Source organism: Seriola aureovittata, chromosome 22, assembly GCF_021018895.1.
Source record: "Seriola aureovittata isolate HTS-2021-v1 ecotype China chromosome 22, ASM2101889v1, whole genome shotgun sequence".
Lineage (NCBI taxonomy): Eukaryota > Metazoa > Chordata > Actinopteri > Carangiformes > Carangidae > Seriola > Seriola aureovittata.
Window position 1 is genome coordinate 19907803 of NC_079385.1, and position 14873 is coordinate 19922675.

General features: G+C 39.0%; 1 protein-coding gene across 2 annotated transcripts in view; it reads right to left on the minus strand.

The window, feature by feature from the left end:
• LOC130163789 (leucine-rich repeat-containing G-protein coupled receptor 5-like) overlaps nucleotides 1-14873 on the minus strand; it is a 35807-nt gene that overhangs the window by 17169 nt on the left and 3765 nt on the right. For both annotated transcript variants that reach the window (XM_056368178.1, XM_056368177.1), the window contains exons 2-5: nucleotides 6778-6849; nucleotides 4877-4948; nucleotides 2900-2971; nucleotides 217-432 (exon numbers count right to left, since the gene is read on the minus strand). In XM_056368178.1, coding sequence (XP_056224153.1) covers nucleotides 217-432; nucleotides 2900-2971; nucleotides 4877-4948; nucleotides 6778-6849 — 432 coding nt within the window. The remainder of the gene's footprint in view (nucleotides 1-216; nucleotides 433-2899; nucleotides 2972-4876; nucleotides 4949-6777; nucleotides 6850-14873) is intronic.

A 14873-nucleotide genomic window follows, 5' to 3' on the forward strand; every position in this document is an offset into this window, starting at 1 on the left:
CAACTCACCCAGCTGTCTCAGATTAAACCTTGTTGAACTGATTTTCTCCAAAATTGAATAAAGTCCAATAGATTTATTTTTATAGATGTTCATCTCTTTGCTTGATTTTGAAATCATTTTTAATTTCCTGTTTTTCAAATCTGTGATTGCGTGTGTGTGTGTGTGTGTGTGTGTGTGTGTGTGTGTGTGTGTGTGTGTGTGTTCAGGAGCACGTACAGCACCACCAGGCGGCCCAGCTTGCTGAAGGCGTGGTCAGGAACGTGGCTGATGTGGTTGAGGGCGAGGGTCATGGCCTGCAGGGCGGGCAGATCGCTCAGAGCCTCCACCGGCACCTCCGTCAGAGAGTTATCGTCCAACCACAGGTGACGGAGCGAACGCAGGCCTGAGAAACAGCCAATGGGAACGCTGGAGATGTGATTAGCATCTAGACGGCTACAGAAAAAAAGAGAAATATACACATTACATACTGTATATAGACGGAAATTATTGTATTTAATTGTTAAATTTTATCCATCTTTTCATACAGTATATATTCTTTTACTTAATAGTGTTGATTTTTTTTCGTTCTTAAGGGAGCTATTTGTAAGTTTTGCTATCACTACATAGCTAACATTACCATTAGCACCTATTTACTTACCAGTCTAGAAGAAACTCTGTGAGTTCAGCATCAAACTTCATTCGTTTACTAACCAACAGCTGTTCTTCTACTGGAGTTAGCATGCTAACCGGCTAGCCCCGACCCAGTTGGCCCATCTCGCCACTTTCCGATACTGAGTCACTGTAGTGTCCAGTCTGCTCTGAAGAATTAGCTGCTCAGAGGACGTATTATAACCTCTTGTATTGTAAACACAACAATGGCTGAAACTCTTGGAAAAACTGGTAAGTAAACAGCTGTTCATGCTAATGCTAGCTATGTAGCAATAGCAAAACATACAAATAGCTCCTGTAATATAATATATAGCATGGTAATGTAGTTGTACAGTGTGAGATTCTGAATTATTGATTATTATGATTTAGAAACAAACAAAGGTGCCGTGTAGAGTTTTGTTCTTGTAAACAAACAAAAGTGTTTCTCAAGAAAATTAGATTTCCTTCATTGTAAAAAACAATATAGAAATATCCTTTCATTACCAAAATGTATTTATTCTGCATTTATTTATTATGCTTATTTCATTTTTTGTCCTTTATATTGCAAAGCTGATTTTTGAAGATTACAGTCTGTATATTGTCAGCAGCTAAAGATCACCAGACTTTACAATAATCAAAAAGATCATTCAAAAAAATCCCAGTGTCACTATGAGTGTAATTTGATCCGATCATATGTTATTTTTCACTTTCATTCTGAGCTTTATATTTCTTATTCTTAATAATAGTAACAGAAAACATTTCCTTTTTGAATATGTATGAGAAAATGTCGCAGCTTTAGGCTCTAAAACGTCGTCGCACTCTGAGGCTTCAATTCACTTTGAAGCCGTTTAAGAGGAACATTAGAGGTCGAGTGTTTGACCAGCGCAGAGGAATGATCGGCGTCTGCTCGAGCACCACTCGACCAGCCAACAGGCTCTTGGGGAAAAACGAAGGTATTTTAATGAGTGCAGACTTATTGCTGAGAGGATTGTGTGTGTCAGTCGCTGCCAAACAGCCACACTAAGATGATTTTCTCTTTCTTGTTGTTTCCTCACGATTGTTAGAAAATGATTTTTTGATATTTTATTTTTCCAAATTTTTGTTTTAATGAGACCACAAAACGATCTTTTAATGAGCACAAGAAAACAAACTGTCTCTGATTCTTGTCATCATGTCAAGATCTTAAAAATATTACTCAGTGGACACACACTCCCTTCCTGACCAGCCAGAAAAATTTGGCTTCCTCCTTGTTTTTCAAAGTAAAAGCCTCTCATATGAATTGCCTCTGCAATAGGCTGCAATGTGGAACAATAATCTTTAAAAACGCAATCCTGGAAAATCCAAAGAAGTAACCAGAATTGAGAGTCCATCTGTATAAGTCTGGTTAAACTCATCTTATTCTCTACGTGTCAGCCATATTTGCAGACAAAAACCACGTCTTTCTGCCCCAAAACGACCTCTGGAGAGTGGAACACTTTAAATGTAGGTACAAAACTATGACCTTTAACTTTTTCTATAATCACGTTTTAAATGTTGATATAGAACAAAGAGGATATTTAACTATATTCATGCTGTTCAGGTGTTTCACTGTGGACAGAGCTCTCTACTAAAACCATGCAGAATCATTAACGTGGAAGCAAATCGGCTTTAATGTGGACGTGGTCTAAGTCTGGACTCCAGACTGTTCAGTTTCCCTCTGGTCCACCTTCCCATTAAGGCTTTAGGTCTGTACAAAGAAAAGAATGAAGAACAGCATCAGTAATGTTCGCCTGGTTCCCTTTCCTTTTCATTCTGGTCCGAAAACTCACGGTTTTTCTTCAGGTTGTGCAACATAAACATGTTCTGTAGGAGAGCTGTCTGTCTGTCTGTCTGTCTGTCTGTCTGTCTGTCTGTCTGTCCCAACAATACCTCCTCTGTTCATGTCCAGAGAGAGAAGAGAAGGATGGGACTTCACATAATGGGAGAGAGACCTTAGACGTCTCCATTCTTATACCCTTATCTACCCACACACGCGCACACACACACACACGCGCACACACACACACACACACACACACACACACACACACACACACACACACAGGTACAGTTTCAGTATAATTACTGTGTGTTTTCAGGCTGAGAGCACAGTGTCGGACCTACATAAATTAATATACGTGTGTGTGTGTGTGTGTGTGTGTGTGTGTGTGTGTGTGTGAGAGACTGAAGATTCCTTTCCACCAAAGCGTAAAAGGAGATAAAAGGATGGAGTGTGTGTCTGTGTGTGTCTCACAGCGACTGCAGGTTGTGCAGGTTGTTGAACGTCTCACCGGGGACCGACCTCAGCTGGTTGTTCTGCAGCATCCTGAAACAGTTCAGACAAAGTCACATGACGACTCATCCAATCTGCTATAAACATGTTGAGAAAAACAAAAAACATACTGATGAGTTAACAACTGTCAGAGCAGCGGCCTCGAACTACTGGGCAGGAATTTAATTACTTCAAAATGTATCATTAAATCTTTCCCCACATTATTACTACTGTTGAAATGTGTGCAGTCAGTTTATTTATTTGCACTAGTAAAGTCATTTGTCATTCTCATTGTAATATCACAGGTTTTGTTTTGCAAACAATCATTAAAAGTGAGTTAAAAGTGAACAGTGATGGATGAAACACAGCAGAAATGATGTGTTGATGTGAGTAAACATGTGGGAGGTGAACAGTGGACAGACGTGTTGTTTCAAACAACAGAAAGTCACTAAACCGAGACAGAGGACGTCTTCAAAGTGTCTGTGAATCATTAGCACCAGTAAACATACCACACATTATTACAGTGTGGCCGCAAGTGTGTGTAACGGTCTCTGTGAGGACCAGTTTTAACCGCTGTACAGAGGACATGTATGCATTGTGAGGACATTTCTGCATTGTGAGGACATGTATGCATTGTGAGGACATTTCTACATTATGAGGACATTTCTACATTGTGAGGACATTTCTGCATTGTGAGGACATTTCTGCATTGTGAGGACATTTCTACATTGTGAGGACATTTCTGCATTGTGAGGACATTTCTGCATTGTGAGGACATTTCTGCATTATGAGGACATTTCTACATTATGAGGACATTTCTACATTACGAGGACATTTCTACATTATAATGATAATTCTGCATTATGAGGACATTTCTACATTGTGAGGACATTTCTACATTATGAGGACATTTCTACACTGTGAGGACATTTCTACATTATGAAGACATTTTTACATTATAATGATAATTCTGCATTATGAGGACATTTCTACATTATGAGGACATTTCTACATTTTGAGGACATTTCTGCATTATGAGGACATTTCTACATTGTGAGGACATTTCTGCATTGTGAGGACATTTCTACATTATGAGGACATTTCTACATTATAATGATAATTCTGCATTATGAGGACATTTCTACATTATGAGGACATTTCTACATTGTGAGGACATTTCTACATTATGAAGACATTTTTACATTATAATGATAATTCTGCATTATGAGGACATTTCTACATTGTGAGGACATTTCTACATTATGAGGACATTTCTACATTATGAGGCCATTTCTACATTTTGAGGACATTTCTGTATTATGAGGACATTTCTACATTGTGAGGACATTTTTCTGCATTGTGAGGACATTTCTACATTATGAGGACATTTATACATTATAATGATAATTCTGCATTATGAGGACATTTCTACATTTTGAGGACATTTCTACATTATGCGGACATTTCTGCATTGTGAGGACATTTCTACATTTTGAGGACATTTCTACATTATGAGGACATTTCTGCATTATGAAGACATTTCTACATTTTGAGGACATTTCTGCATTTTGAGGACATTTCTACATTTTGAGGACATTTCTTTATTGTGAGGACTTTTCTACATTGTGAGGATATTTCAACATTGTGAGGATATTTCTACATTATAATGATAATTCTGCATTATGAGGACATTTCTACATTATGAGGACATTTCTACATTTTGAGGACATTTCTACAATATGAGGACATTTCTGCATTATGAGGATATTTCTACATTATAATGATAATTCTGCATTATGAGGACATTTCTACATAATGGTGAAATTTCTTTATTGTGAGGACTTTTCTACATTGTGAGGACAGTCCTCACAACTTCAAAGGGCTGTTTTAAGTTCAGGGTAAGTGTCTCTGGAAGTCATTGCATCAATGACAAAAACAGAAACGTGTGTGTGGACTTACAGCACTTTGAGATTGTAGAGGCCGGCGAACGCTCCTCTGGGGATGAATGACAGATCGTTTCCCGCCAAACGCCTGAGACAGAGAGAGGAAGAGTTGAAGTGGTGAAAGCAAATGTAAAAAAATAAAATAATACTTTTCATAACAGCAACAACAAGGGATATGCTGTGCACCATTTTGTGATTGGTTACATATCAATAGTCAAACATCAACATGGTGACGTATCTTCTTCCCCAGTAAACATGATATTCCCACTAAGTCCTGACTTTCAAACTACCAGAAAACACTGGGCTGTAATGGGTCCTGCAGAGTCTGTGTGTTTTTCGAGGCCACGCAGAGTTCAGCCAGTCCGCATGTACCCAGCATGCACCTCTCGCGGTGTCCTATCGCCGTAGTGACGTTTCTCACGCCACGGTGACAAATATCACACACACACAGACACACGTATAAACACACATGGCTGGCAGCAGAGCAGAACAGCAGCCAGAGTCATGTTCAGGTCTCTGTGAGGTCAGCTGTTCACAGGCCGAACCCTGAGCTTTAATTTAGTCCATCAGCGTCCGTCTGCAGAGACGCTGCTGCTGGGTGCATCGCCGGTTTAACCTCCCAGGGGTTTGTTCACGGATCCCCTCCCCCCATTAATCATAGAACCATTGGTCAGATAAAACAAGCCATTTGAATAGACTTCAGGAAATAAAGGTGAATTAATTTTTTACACCAAACAATCCACTGTTTACTATAAAAATTAAGTGTCAGATCAACTGAAAATAAAGGTTGTCTGCACCCTTACAATACTGATGATAATGAGTATGAGTTTATTTTATGTGTCAATTACCTGACACCTTCAAATGTGCAAAATACAAACTAAAAAATTTAATGATTTTAAAAGTAGATTTTGACAAAGATCTGATTTGTAATTTATGAAATAATTTAGATGCATGCTGATGTGGAATGAAGCCAGGGGATTTCAGGGCCCTGTGGGGTCTTGGGCCCCGGGGGCAGTGTTGCCTGTTTTGCCCAGCTGGTAATCCAGCCTTAGGTAGGTGAGGACAGATGGGATTACATATCGTATCCTCACAGATATCTGAGCTGCTCGGCCGCACACACACCCTCACTGCAGACGCTCATATCATGCACAAACACTAAGCCTCGATCCCAGGAGCTCAGACCTAAAACGAAGGCCGCGTCCGTCATCAGGGAAGGCGAGAAAACAATAGAAAAACAATTCCTGCGCCTGAATGTGACACCAGCAGTTTGTGGCTCAAAGACAAAAAAAGAGAGAATCGTTCATTAATCATGATCATGATATCGCCCCGCACTAAGATCTCTTATATTTCTCTAATACAACGAGTCATATCAGGGTGTTTGAGATGATGATTTTTTAAACGGCTTAATAAGGTGTTAAACAGCGTGAGGAGGCTCTGAGCTCAGTTTCTGAATACAGGCTGTGTGCATTTCTCTGTGGACTGAGGCTTTGATAGTTTCACAGTATTAATATAGAAGCTAGAGCTGATCTATAATCTATAATCACACTACACATGGACACAGACCTTTACACTGGAGGAGCTTTAAATGTAAAGACGTTGAGTCTGAAGTCGCTGTGACGTTTTCCCGTGTTAAACCAGACCAGGATCTTTTTCTAAATCATAAACATAATTTCTAGGAGACGGTTGAATGAAGCGCACCTGTAACCAGTTTGTTTGTAAACTGTTGAACAGACTTTGTGTGTTCAACCTGGAAATCTCGCAGCTCTGATTCACACTGAGATTCCTGGAATTTCATCAGGTGTCACCTCCTCGACTCGAACACGGTAAATGATGACATATCAGCAAGGAATGAAAACCTGTGTGTGTGTGTGTGTGTGTGTGTGTATGTGTGTGTGTGTGTGTGTGTGTGAGACTCACAGCTCCTCCAGGAAGTGCAGGTTGGACAAAGCTCCACTGGACAACACAGTCATATTATTCATACTCAGATCACTGCAAAGAAAAAGAGAGAGAGGTGATGGTTAATGTTTCTCAACCTTTACACTTTTTGCAGTAAACTCACAAATTAATATAATAATAAGTCATAAAATACATTTAAATAAATCAACATCAGCTTTTATGAATGGTTTTCAGATCTTAATCATAATAAATATCATCCTGCTCCAAACAGTTAATTAGAAATACAAACACTGCATTAATGACTCATGAATTATTAAAGAGACATAAGGTCATAAAACGGCCACAGAGTCTGTGTTCACACACAGAGACCATTCAATACACACACACACACACACATTTCACATATAAAAACATTTAGTTTCACAAAGCATCTACTCAGGACTCAGGTAGCACACACACACACACAAACACACACACACACACACACACACACACACACATGACTTCACGCCTCCTTCAAAGAGCTGGTGAAAGGAATGAGTCAACACACACCTGAGTGAGAAACAAGACGGGAGTGGAAGTTACTGGAAAGAGAGAAAGCAAGAAAAGAATGAATGAATGAATGAATGAATGAATGAATGAATGAACCAGCTTTCCCTGCTCCGCTCTGAAGTTCCAGGACTTTCAATGACCTCTACCAAGCTTCCTACATGACTTCTAGCAAAGAAAAAACCTGGCAGAAAGTATGTGGACACAGTTTACAACCCTGATGTACGAGCACACGTTTGTGTCACATCTCTAAATGTGATTAATGAAAGATTTTTATAACTTCTTTCTGAAGCTGCGACTCTGTTTCGGGATCAAAACAAAGATGGCTGCTCTTCTACCTGGACAGGAAACAGAGTTGAGACATTCAGAAGATGCTGAAGATCAACCTTGTTTATGTGACGTCACCTACGTAAATTTGACCAAATCAGAGTTTCCTTAATCTTTCGAAGAACGAACATGATGATGTTCTGTAGGAGATGATGGCGTTGGAGAGCAGGTTAAACCATCCGAAATCTCCTATAGGCGTTGAGTTGCGTTGAGATCTGGCAACTGTAGAGTTTAAACAATTACTACGTGTATCTGTACAAATGATCTGCAGCTAATTTAACAACCTACATCAGTATATTTTAAGCAAAAAATGTCATTTTTTCACTTCTAAAATGTGGGAATTGGATGCTTTTGGTTGCCATAACATATGATAGTAAACTATATGTTTGCGGTTTCACTATTTTATGACATTTTCTCGACAAACTGGACAATGATCGTAAGATTTATCAAAAATAAAAACAATAATTCACGTTGTTTTTATCTGATATCTCCACTGTAGGTTTTTCCCACAGTTTGTCACTGAGCTTGTTGGTCATTTGTACAATAAACATACACTGAAAAAAAGCCTGTGGAGTATATGTGTGACGTCAACACCACGCTAACAAAGCTAAACATGACTTTAATGCGACGCTACCTAATTACAAATATGTCATGTCAGTATCTAATCTAATCTAATCCACTGTGTAGTTTAAAGATTTACAAATAGCTAAATCTTTGGTAATGTTTTGTGGGGGTGAAGTAACCAGTGGCCTTAAACCAACATCTGTTTTTAAAAATTTACTCAGCTACAAGTCAAAACATGGTGACATCAGTGTTTCTGATTGGCTCGGAGGGACAGGGACATCGTTTGTTGTGTTGTGTTTGTGTGCGGCCATGACGTTCTCTCTCCTCTCTTTTCTCTCCCTTATCTGAGCCCGTCTATTTTCTGCTCTGTGAGAGCCTGATAACTATCGGCAGGTAGCGTCTTTCCACTCAGGAGGGCTGCGGTCTGAAAGGAAGCGGAGAGACAGGCCGTCTCTGTCTCCAGCACACACAGGGAGGGTGTGTCGTCTGCAGGTTGAATATACTGGTTGTTAAGGAACTTTCTCAACACGCCATAAAGCCTGTTAATGTGTGTGTGTGTGTGTGTGTGTGTGTGTGTGTGTGTGTGAAGCTTTACAACATTGGCGACAGGTAGCCCGGTCACACAGAGAAGGTTTGTTTGGGCTCATTTTAGCAGAATGTTCCTTTACTCAGACCAGACCGACAGTGTCACGGCTGATTGGCTTTTACTGCTTTAACGCACACATTCAGGTTTGTATTACTGCGCTTTGAACGCAGTCTTCATTCACTTCATTTATTAACTAACACTCAGAAATATATATCTTTATATGTGAGCGTGTTTTCAGACACTGAGCTGTTCATTACCCAGACTGAGAGCTCTGTGACTCTCTACATGTGGTCGCATATCTTGTATAAACAGTTTAAAAAAAACAGGGCTATTTACAGAAGGTTTGGTTATTATTTCAAACATGATTTACTGAGAAGAATCCAAAACCATAAATTACTTAAAAGCCTTTTATTAGAGGCAAAATCCCTAATGTCTTTAACAAACTGTAGAAATTCTGATAATTTATTGAGCTAGCTTCTTGCTAACGAGTTTACGTTAGATATTCTTTCCCTCAAAGCTTACGTTAGCTCGGGTCCTGCTGAATGTTGACTCGCTAGCTTTGCCCCTCTAAAGTTATGTTAGCTTCTGCGGAGCTATTGGTGTTGGTGTAGCCAAATGAATGATAAAATAAACCAACAAATCATAATCTGTTGTTGTATAAAAGCAATATCACACTCACAGTCATGATGTTGAACTGAATATCAGCACAGCAACTCGTGTGATGTTGCTTAATAAGCTTTGCCCTGTAATGTTACGTTAGCTTCATTCCCTGTTAGCTGATGCTCATTGCTCTTGCTCTTTCAGCCAATGTGTGATTGCGTCAATATTAGCTTTGTGTATCTACCATTACATTAGCTTCTTGGTAAGTAAAGTAGCTTTATAGCCTGTTAGCTTTGCCCCTGTGATGTAAAGTTAGCTTCATTCCCTTTTAGCTTTGCCCTTTCAGGCAATTTTTAAGCGTTTCAGCATTAGCTTTGTTCCTCCAGTGTTATATTAGCTTCTTGCCCTGTTAGGTGATTTTGAGTCACAGGTAGTTTAGCATTGCTTTGCCCTGGTAGAGGATACTGGACTTCCATATCTTTGCCACTTTAATGTTATGTTAGCTCTGTGCACTGTTAGCTGATGTTGAAGCTGATGATCATTGATACCTTAGCCCTGCTAATATCATGTTAGCTTTGAGCTCTCTAGCCTTGTTAACTAATAGGTAGCTTAGGATAGCTTTAGCTGATGTTGTATCACTGTTAGCTCTGCCCTCCATGTTATGTTAGCTTAATGTGTTTTTAGCTGACATTAATTTCCTGGCAGCTAAGCACAGTTTCATGCCCTGTTCGTTAAATCATCTTCATCTTTCAGTCTACTAATGCTAGCTGCTAGCTCAGGCTGCAGCTAATACTGTAACATTTCTATTCATTAGGGATTAAATAGTTGTTTACTGCTTAATTGAGTCATCAAATTGTTCATAAAACATCAGAAAATAATGAAAAATATTCATTAAAATCTCCCAGAACCCAAACTGACAACTGCAGAATGTCAACAGTTTAAACTCAATGAATATTCAATTTACAATAATATAAAACAAGCAAAACTGAGAAGCCAAAACCAGGAATTATGTGGCATTGTTACTTCATAAATGACTTGAATGACTAATCTACAGTATCATTTCATTTCAGATCTACTGCTCGCTCCGTGACGGTGGTCCAACAGTAACGTGTGTGGTGCGTTTTTATTTACTTCAGTCATGAGATATGGGACATTACTGAACTCAGAGACACACATGGTGATGAGGATTATGACGATGATGATGATGAGGATGATGATGGTGGAGGTATTGTTGTGCTTCAACAATAAGGAAATATCCAGCCCTGATTACCCTGCTGGTATGATGTCATATGACTTCATACAATAGTCATATCTAACAGTCTTGTACTATTTATATTGTATTTACACTGTCATGACCTTTTTCTGCTTCAGCTTTTATTTTGAAACAGCTGCAGAAACCACATTTCTGATTCACTGTGAATCTCCTCGTTAGTGTCCATTAAATACAGGCTTCTGTATTTTGTCGCTTGTTCGGTGAGTTGTTTACATCCGTCACTTGTGACCAGTTTAAGAGAAAAACACTAGACTAGTATAAAGAAAAACTATATTGTGCAACCTTCAACCTTTTTTGTGAATATAGTAAAAATATTCACAAAAAAAGTTGAATACTTTGTGATTTCAGTCGTATTTAAAAATTAACAAGTACATTATACTATATTATAGATGACATTACAGTAAATTACAAGGAAAGGTTGTAATATTTAGGGAATAAAGTCAAAATAATACAAGGAAAAAATGGTAAAATTTTGAAGTCATAATATTTAGAAAATAAAGCTGAGAAAAGTCGCAGTTCCAGATTAAAGTCTGAAATCAAACATTTACAAGACAAAATTATTTGAGTTGAAAGTTGTAATAATCTCAAAATTAAGTCATAATATTACAAAGAAAAGTCATACAACTATGAGAAAAAATGTTAAAAGAAAAAAGATTGAAGTTACAAGTTTTGTTAGTAAAATATTTATGAGTCGTAAAAGTTTGTGAATCGAGTAAAAAGAAACTTTTAAACACTGAAGTCAAAAGTTAAGTTATTTAAAAGTCAAAAGACAAAATAATATTATATAATATTTTCAGATTTAAGTTGTAATAGTTTGTGAGTAAATTCCCAAATGAAAAAAGTTAATTAAGTCAATACATTACTTAAATAAAGTCAAACATTTACAGTCTAAAAGTTTTAATACTGTATAAACTTTATTCTCAAGAGCTTTTTCCCCCTCAGGTTCATGTGTGTCACAGTTAGAGTTACAGATTCACACTGAGGAACCATTTTATTGTACAAGTTCAGATGTTTTTTCTGTGTGGACTGAGGAATAAAAGAGGTATGTATGAAGAACAAGGAGAACAGAGGGATGAAAGAAAAGACGAATACATTAACCATGTTTTATGTTTTTTCCCCTCTCTGTAATGAGTTAGATGAAGCTTTGTGTGTGTGTGTGTGTGTGTGTGTGTGTGTGTGTGTGTGTGTGTGTGTTGTCTTTTTTCCGACTCCTCGGGCTCGAACTGATGGATATCAGACGATTATTCAAATGTCCGTGGCCCGCAGAAAGACAAACTCTGAAGGAAGAAAGAAAAGAGAGTTGTGTAGTTTGGAGGCGTAATGTGACAGCGAGGCCTCTCTCTGTTTTTGTCCTCTTTCACTCTTTCTTTCTTTCACTGTTTTTCGGGGGCGGGTCAGCTGCCCCCCCCTCCCCCCCCAGGGGCAAGTGAACGCAGGGGGTTTATTCCCTGATCTGTCCCGTCAGTCTGCGCTGTCTGTTTCCAAAGAAAAAGATACCAGAGGACAAACAGCAGCTCCTCCAGATCTCTGTGTTTCACTGCAAACAAACAGCCGGACACTGAAGAACACAACGTCATGATGTTGTTACATCAGCAGACAAATCAGACTGTGGCCTGGAAGTCTGATCAATGTAATCTTTAATATCTGCTATATCAACTTCTATATCTATTTGTATCTTTCTATCTATATTTCTATTTCTAATGTATATCCATTTCTCTATCTATTTCTATATATATATCCACAACAATATTTCTCTTTCTATATCCATTTCTATCTTTATATCTAATGTACATCCATTTCTATATCTATATCTATATCTATATATATCTACATCAGTATTTCTCTATCTGTATCTATTTCTATGTCTTGAGTGTCTGAGTTCCTGATGCCCAAGATTGTGGAAAGTAGAAAGTTATAAAGTTAAAGTTATACACTATTAAAATCCTCCGGCGTCTCCGTCGGACTGTCTGATAAAACAGCAGCAGCACATCTGGAGCCAACTCCATTTATAAACTGATTATTGATTATTGTGGAACATTTTTAATGATTTCTTTACATATTGAATTTCAGGAGACTTTGCATCTTCACTCCATGTTGTCTGTCGTAAACCTGTGTGTGTGTGTGTGTGTGTGTGTGTGTGTGTGTGTGTGTGTGTGTGTGTGTGTGTGTGGTGGACCGTGGCGTCCAAAATCAGCAGCACTCAACGACAGCTGAGCTCAACTGAACCCTGACGAAGCTTAACGATCTCTCGCAGTCAGACAGCAGCCGTGCAAACATCCTGAGCAGGTAAATGGACGACCTGTCTTCCTCTGAGGTCGTGAGAGAGGTCAGGCAGACAACAGGGGGCTCACCTGTCTGTCTCTCTACCTGTCTGTCTGTCTCTAACTTGCATCAGAAAACAAGGTTCCCTGATAAAATGTACATTTAACAAACAGAAGCAAGTTGTTAGTGTAAAAAAACCTGAACCTCTCGGGGGCCAAACGAGGCTCCAGATCAAAGATTAAATGGTCAGTTCTGCTGTTGACAGAGCTCAGGACCTCCAATATGGCTGCCAAAAGGGGCGTGGCTGAAAACATCCTTCATATGTACATCAGCTCATTCATCAGAGAGCGTCTAAATGCATTCCTGTGCTGCTGCTGTCAGTCAGAGGTAGAATAGAGACTTACAGGCCCATTCAGACTCAGACAGCTCTGCTTAGGCATGCAGCTAGTGTACACACACACACACACTCACAAAGGCTTTGACAGATGCTAGTATTCAGAGTGACGGCGGTCAAACAGACGGACGGACAGAAGCGGATTGTAAACGGACTCTCCCCGACTTTCTGTCCTTCTGAGATCAGCTACTGTTTAATGTTCTCCGAGTTCTCCACAATGACGCAGAACGCTCAAATATTCAAGACGTCGACCTGCTTAGAACCAAATACTAAAGGAAGTCAAACAAACAGAAACATAAAAACTACTCAGTTACCAAATCTGGCAACTCGCTGCACAGAGCTGCTGGGCGGAGGGATACACTGTTGTTCGTCATGAAAATAGTTCCAGCACAAACTGTGTCTTTTTTTGTAATGTTTGTGTGCAGATTAATCAATAAAGACACAATATAATAATCACATTATAGGTGTTTTTGTAAACGTCAGGCTAACAGTTTCCCCCTGCTTCCAGTCTTTATGCTGAGCTAATTCAAAGTTTGTGCAGCATTAACCAAATTAAATTTAAGAAGACGAAACAAAACAAAGAGTGAGACGTACGATTATTTACTGGAAGCCACAATAAATTGTTCTTCTTTTGGTTTTGTGACTTTGGGATTCGGCAAAACTTTGTGAATATCTTTAAATTTACGAAACATTTTGGATTTCGCTGTAAGATTTTTTTGTGCTTGTGTTGTTCTTTCTGGGACTCGATTACAGTCGTTCAAGTCGTAGATAAGTAGTGCAAACATACCACTACCAACTACCAACAAAACAAAATAATAAAACTTAGAAATCTGAATTTAATTCAATTTAATTCAATCTGTCACGATCTGTCACGGGTGCATTGTTTGAAGTTTATTTTGGAGGCGCTGGGACCCATTGTCTCATAATCTGTTGATGCCTGGAGCCAGATAAACTAAGATAAACTGAGTATTATGAATAAACGAGCTTCTTAACAGCTGATTCCCAACAAGAAAAAACAGTCACGACCTTTGTAGGTGAAATTTAAAGCTTTTCAATTAAGACCTGCAGATACTGGTTCACCTGAATCCAGCTCTGTCCTGGTTCATGGTCGCAACACGATGGGAAGCTTCTCTCGAATCTTTGCTTTTTCTTTATTGTGAAACTCTGAAGAGTTTGACCTCTTCAGAGTTTCAGTCATCACTTCTCATGGGTACAGTTTGTTTTTCTTTTTTCTTTTTTTTTTCTCCTGCTATTTATCCAGGGAAGTTTAACTGGAAGAACCTGGCTGCTGGAGTGAGGATCAACCCGGTGACTTTAGCCCACAACCGCTCGCATTCGCTTTGAAGGTTTGCGAGCAATAACAAGTCGGGACTCACTGGTTTTCTAACGACTCGCCAGTATTAAATAATCAAACATTTCTCCACAATCCCTGACGACCAGATAAATATTCCCATGTGACTTCCCACATTTCATAACAGACTACAGGTGATGATGAGCAACACATCCCAACACAAACAATCTCACTCCGACCCGCTCCTCAGCAAACTCACAGGACCACCTGA